The sequence below is a fragment of the Nicotiana attenuata genome, chromosome 7, assembly GCF_001879085.1.
Source record: "Nicotiana attenuata strain UT chromosome 7, NIATTr2, whole genome shotgun sequence".
Classification (NCBI taxonomy): Eukaryota; Viridiplantae; Streptophyta; class Magnoliopsida; order Solanales; family Solanaceae; genus Nicotiana; species Nicotiana attenuata.
Genome location: NC_031995.1, coordinates 35,411,270 through 35,418,114, shown reverse-complemented (window position 1 = coordinate 35,418,114; position 6,845 = coordinate 35,411,270). Strand labels below are relative to the sequence as shown.

General features: G+C 37.8%; 1 protein-coding gene across 1 annotated transcript; it reads left to right on the top strand.

Annotated features, from left to right (window-relative positions):
• On the top strand, nt 2,854-4,412 carry LOC109230446 (RING-H2 finger protein ATL52-like). The gene has a single exon (XM_019395947.1). The coding sequence runs from the start codon at nt 3,011-3,013 to the stop codon at nt 3,830-3,832; it is 822 nt and encodes a 273-aa protein (XP_019251492.1). The 5' UTR covers nt 2,854-3,010; the 3' UTR covers nt 3,833-4,412.

Below are 6,845 nucleotides of genomic sequence, written 5' to 3'. Positions count from 1 at the left end.
CTGCAAATGAGGAAGTGCTGGACGTATGTTAATTACAAGGGTTCGCGATTTTGGCTTCATTTTAATATTTCCAAGTGCGGATTGGGGCGATTTTGGAGCAATTTTCATCACAAGGATTGGGGTAAGTGTTCTACACTTGGTCTTGGTTATATTTCATGAATCTATCTTCGATTTTAGCTTTTGGTTGATGAATTGAAAGAGAAAATTGGGGGGTTTTGGCCTAAAGTTTCATAATATAATTTTTGAGTTTTCAAAGCCGATTTGGATTCGGATTTGAGTGAAACTAGTATGGTTGGACTCGTAATGGAATGAGTTGTCGAATTTTTGTGAGTTTTGTCGTGTTTCGAGGCATGGGCCCGGGTGTGATTTTTGGCCGGATTTGGGATTTGACTTCGGATTCGAGCTTTATCAATTGTAATTGCTTCCTTAGGCTTTGTCTGATGTATTTGAGTCACTTTTGGCTAGTGTTGAGCCGTTCGGAGGTCGTTACACGCGTGATGGCATTCTTGGAGCACCGCTTGGCTTGCTCGGTGTCGGGATCGGCTTGTTTAAGATAAGTAACTCTTCTAAACTTAGTGCTGAGGGTATGAAACCCCGAATTATGTGTTATGTGATTGGTGTTGAGGTGACGCACATGCTAGGTGACAGACGTGTGGGCGTGCACCTTGTGAGTTGTGACTTTGTTACTTTCAAGGCACTGTTTAGTGGCCCACTTTGTTGATATTTATGTTTTCCACCATGCGATAAAATAATTGAGCGGTACATCATGCTAAATATCATATTTAGACTTTATGCTAATATTGTTGGGACCCATAGTGGTCGTTTCTTGCTGTCATCTCATTGATTTTATTGATATTTCGTACTCGGCCTTATTCATGCATTCATATCATAACTTAGTCTCAGTTGTTGCTTATTGATACATCATATCATTGTACTGGATCAGTTTTCATGACATTGTAAGTCCGTGGGTGAGACCGGAAAGTGATGACTGAGTGAGGCCGATAGTCTGATTATGAGTGATAATTATGGGATCGGGCTGCAGGCCGCAGTGGTTATATTGATGATTATGATAGCGCTTGGGCTGTAGGAGCCCCCCCAGATTCTGTAACATACCCCCAGTGAGCGTTGATGATATTATTGAGGGATGGATTTCCCTGGACATGGATTTGTTCGAAGTATTGACATATGGAGATGGATTTCTCAACAGGGATGGATTCCCTTTTTCCTCGGCACCGAGTAACGTCTAGTCATTGTTGAGTATGTTCCGGGATGGATTTCCCTGGGCCGCATGGGCCATATACGGTACCGGGTGGTTGAGCACTTATACATTATTGAGGGATGGATTTCCCTGGGCATGAATTTGTCCGAAGTACTTGATACCTGGAGATGGATTTCTCCACAGGGTTGGATTACCCTTTATCCTCGGTACTGGGCGACTTATAGTCAGTGTTGTATATGTTCCGGGATGGATTTCCCTGGGCCGTATGGGCCATATACCGTACCGAGTGGTTGAGTGGGATGTAGTGAGGTTGAGTACTCTGAGAGTGTGAGTACATGATTCATCTCTGAGGTACATGGCATTGGCATGCATATATGACATACATGCATAGAGACGTATTTTTCCTCATGCTGTACGGTATCACGTCATTCATGACTTTTTTACATACATTGATATGTGGTTATAAAGAGGTATTTCACACTTGTTATTTGAAAAAGGAAATGAATCATGTTTACCTATTGTGGAAAGGAATTTTCAGGAAAAAGTTACCGTTTTCAAAACTTACTCATATTTTTAACGATTTCGGTAGAGGATTTGGGGTTTCATTGGTATACTTGAAAAGCGGAACTATTTTCGCAAAACTGTTAAAAGGCTGAGCGCGTTATTTCTGAGCTATTTCTGTACTTATTTACTATACACTTTATGAACTACTGTTGGTTATTTGTGTTGGACCCGACCTATGTACCAGCTCGTCACTGGTTTCAATCTAAGGTTATGTTTGTTACTTTTTGAGTACATGGGGGTCGGTTTTACTCATACTGCACTTCCTACACATTGCGTGCAGATCCCGGATGCTGATGTTGCTGCAATCGATGATTGAAGGATTTGAAGGCGTACTTGTTTTCCTGCTCTGTGCTGCCTCTTGTTCACGGTAGCCTTAGATTATAAAATTCTGTTCATGTACTTTCAAACAAAAGATGTATTTTATTCATACCTGCTTTGTAAACTCTATTCATAGAAGCTCATGATTTGTACTACTAGTCCTTAGAAAATGTATAAGATTTAGATAATTCTGTTGTTTAAATATTTTATTAAGTTAAATAGAATTGGATAATTGTTAATTGGCTTACCTAGCGGGTTGAGTTAGCTGCCATCACGATTGGTGAATTTTGGGTCGTGATAATTTATTTTTATTTATATAGACCAATGAATAAAAGAAATAGAAGCATATATGGAGAAAGAAAACAACTATATTTTTTTTTGGACAACAAATATAATACTATGACAATTAATTTTGGACTAAGCAGCTTAATTCTACTTTCTTTTTTCCCTTTTCCCTAATGTTTTCAAGAACAAACTCCGTGCGAGAATAAGATAATGCACGTAGAGTTTATTATTTAATTTGTATACTGACCTATAATAACAAGTAACTCTCAATCTTGATTTATGGTAACATGAAAAATGTATATGGAAAATATATATAATATAACCCATTAAATTAAATTAATAGTGCAAGAATACTATGCAATATCAAATATAACAAAATTAGTTTTTTACCTTTTGGGTGCTTATATAAATGGCAAGAATAAAGGTATTTTCAACTTTGCCTATATTTTAGTTTTTTTAACTTTTCGGGTGCTCATATAAATGGCAAGAAGAAAGGTCTGTTCAACTTAACTATTTGAGAATTGTTTCATTTTCCTTCTAAAAACAGAACCTCTCACTTCTCTTTAAAGCACACACAGCACAAACTACAACTCCAATACAATTTTTTTTTGAGACTTATGAGCCATGGAAAATATAGGAGCTCCTCCAATACTTTCTTCAACAAGATCATTCATAGCCCCTCTTCTTATTTCAATGTTAGGCATAGTTTGCACTGCCTTAGCTTTAGTGATTTACCACTTCATTTTGTTAAGATTTTGCATAAGGAGAAGTAGATCACATATTAGAAACAATATTGGACAGCCATTCAATGAACCCCATTTAACCATTGGCATAGAGCAGAAGATTATTGAATCAATTCCTCTCGTTGTTTATTCGATTCATAAACAAGATTTATGTCGTGTAGATCAGAATGAGTGTGCCGTATGCTTAGGTGAATTGGAAGAAGGTGAGATAGTTCGATTTTTGCCTAATTGTAAGCATTATTTTCATGTCACATGCATAGACAAGTGGCTTATTGGCCACGTTAATTGCCCGATTTGTCGATCTTCTATAATAGAGACAATAAACTACGAGGAGAAAGATAAGCCAGATGTGACAATCGTTCCACTACCATCTAATTCTCCGCCATGTGTCAGTAATGAAAGTAACACGATTGATGTTCAAGTTCAAGATCAAGATCACGAAAATCAAGTCGACCTCGAGTATCGTATTGCTTCATCGTCTGATCAGGTAAAATTACCATCACAATCTTGTAGGTTGCATTGCCATAGTGCATCATTGGAATTGCCTACGGAGAGAATTAGATCAACAGAAAGAAAATTAGTGATGGGGTTGAAGAGATCATTATCTATGGATCAAACATTTATTATTATTGATAGAGAGAAATTAGAAGACGAAATCAAGTCATTTTCAACATCTTCTTGTTGCTCTTCATCAACGGATTAATTGATCAGAAGCAATCAACAAGGAACTTTTTAATGAGGAAAGGAAGTCAAATTATTCCCTAATGATTTATTTATTTTTCTGAATTTTTTTATACGTAGTATTTAATTAGCTTCCTCTAGCTGGATATATGTTCACTAAATTGTGGCATATAACTTAATCACGAAAAAGTGGATCTAAATATCCTTCGCCAAGAAGGTTCTTTTTATTTGGTGCATTCAAGGATGTAATTTAATGGTCATCGAACGAAGTGCTCGCCATCGGGCCTGATAAAATGATGCACCCTGGACTCGGGATGAGTTTTAAGACCTCGGAAAGTACAATGAACGGTTATACACAACGGATAGATGGCTGTGTATTCACAACCAACCGGATATCACAGCGTGGATCTCGCTTGATGTCGGTTACAGAGCAGTAATTAATGAGAAAGGAAGATTTTACCTTTTTTAGATTTGTACTAGGGATGATACTCTCCTAGTATATAAGGGGGAAGCTTTACTTTGATAAGACAGATTGTAACACGCAAATCAAGGCATTAAAAATTTATTTTATGCTTTCTAGCTAATGAAATATTTCTTACTTATTTGTTTGTTCCTTATTCGCAATTGGGTTTGAACCAAGGGTCCAATCGAGGGCAAAACTACTGTTCAATCTGGGCTCGGACTAGGCTATAACATTACGATTGGTTTGATCATTCATTTTGTCTTTAAATCAATTCACATATCCTTATAAATTTCATTGTTATCCAATTTTAGGGTAAATAGTTTGGCGTCCACTGTAGGGCCAAGGATAATAATGGCGATTTGATACAAATATCCATAATACACTATGCTTTACGCTTGTTCTTTAAAGTCTTAATTTCAGGTCAACTTAAAAATGTCGAATTCTCAATCTGCCCATTTGATTGTCGACGCAGAGTCTTGCCATCATGGCGAAAATAACAATTTGTGCGTAGCAACAAGTTGCCTCTTGCTAATCCCAACGGTGTCCTAGTTATGGATCCGGTCGATTCTAGCTCACAGGTTTCCATCAACGTCAATCTGTTAAAGTCAATCCCCAAATTCTCTCAAGGTTCTTCGGAACCCTAGCCTCCCCCTACCTTGTTCCACCGTGTTTTCACAGGAGTCCATGGCTTCTCAGGCCATGGACAACCTATACTCACCTCCTACGGCTCCTACATGCCTATTGCTCGAAGGTTCGAGGCCAGACCTCGAGGGTCTTCACTCAGACCTTCACCGATTTGAGGATTTCGGCCATCTCCGGCCTTGCTCCGGTGGCTCTTGGTCTTCTGAGCCTGATTCTGACCTCATCCGACTTAGATCGGACATTTTCGAAGCCTTTCTCATTCTAGGGTTTATATGAAACCCTAACTATCGAGGTTCTCTCCGATTATTTTTAGATCTGTTATATGTTTGCAATATTGCTTAAGTTTCTTAAATGTTTTCTCCGATTTTCTTTCAAAAAGTTACTTCTTTTTCGATTAGGGTTTCTGGAAAAGGTTCTTGAAAATGTTTCTGACCCTTCTTCTTCTTCTTTTCTTGGTGTGAATCGATCCCTGCTATGTTCTTATTTGCTCTTTTCTGACTTGCATGCTTTTTCGTGTGTTCTTATATTTGCTGTATTATGAAGTTTTTCTATTGTGCTCCGTTCTGTCTCCTACTGGTTTCAATATCATGCTCTCACATGCCTATCTTATGTGTTCCTTTACTGTGTTTTCCTACTGAGTTTTAGTCCTTTGTTTGCCTTTACCAGACTTTGTTCTATTTGCCTTGAACCTGCTATTGTGCTTGTATGTTTTCTCATGAGACTCTGAAAGAGGTCTCTGAGTCTGTTTCAATAGCTTGCCTTCTCATCTCTGTGTCGAATTCGAGTTTAAAAACCCTAAGATTTGGGGGTTTCTTTGGAAAGTTTGATTTTGTGTTTGGACAGGGGTTCTACTTTGAAACCTTGAACTCTCAGACTCACTCCGAGTTTATGAACTGAATTTGAACTTTTTTTTTTGTTTGTGATTTTGAAACTTTCTTTCTAGTATTTCGTAATTAGCATGACATCCTTCTTGCTTGACATGTCTATGTGTTTTATATATGAGAGCTTCTCTTTCAAAGGTTTTGCCAACTGCTAATTGATTCTGAATCCCTTTAATGTTGCTTACTTGATTGTTACTGATTTTCCCCTAAATTAAACTTTCCTTTACCACTTTTCTGACTCGGTTCAATCGAACAAGGCTTTCAACTTGGTTCTTTTACTGGCTGTTTTACTGATTCCCTTTCCTTGTTTTTCACAAATCAAGTACCACTAGACTTTTACCTTAAATAGTTTTTATGTATTTACCCTTTATTGTACTGCTTGGGAAAATATTCTGATTGACCCTTTCCTTAATTATCTTTACCCGTTGGAAATCAGAATCCCTTAATTGAAGGGAAATTAATTTTCAAGGTTATTTTCCTTACCTTTTCTTACTTACTTGTTGCACTATAAAAAGGGCCTTCCCTTCTATACTTTCAACAATCCTCATTCACTGATTTTCGAATCACAAACTCTCTTGCACTCTTTACTCTCTTCTGAGATCTTTTGCATTGCTTGCTCGCAATTTGGCTTACCAAAGCTTCTGCTTTTCATTTATTTTTCTGAAACTGGTATGTCCTACTTTTGATTCTAGCATCAACTCCAATGTGTTTATTTACAAGCTTTTATGCCCATGCCTACTTTACTGCTTTGTAGAGTTCAACTTTAAAGTAATACTTATGTCTTGCTATCTGTTGCTGCAATGAATCCCTATCCCCATCCCCCTTTTATGTGCTTGGGCTGTAGTTTAAGACATGGCAATATACAAAGTTATTGTCATGGATTAAAACTGGGTCCTTTGGATCCTAGCCTCTTTCAATTTCCCATACCCCATTCCTTTATGTGTATTCAGTTAAGGTATAGCCTGGCAGCATCCAAGTTGCTGTCCAGGGCTGAACCTGACCTTCAAAAGGTCCTAACTCTTTAATTTTAAGACTGACCGGCTGGTCAG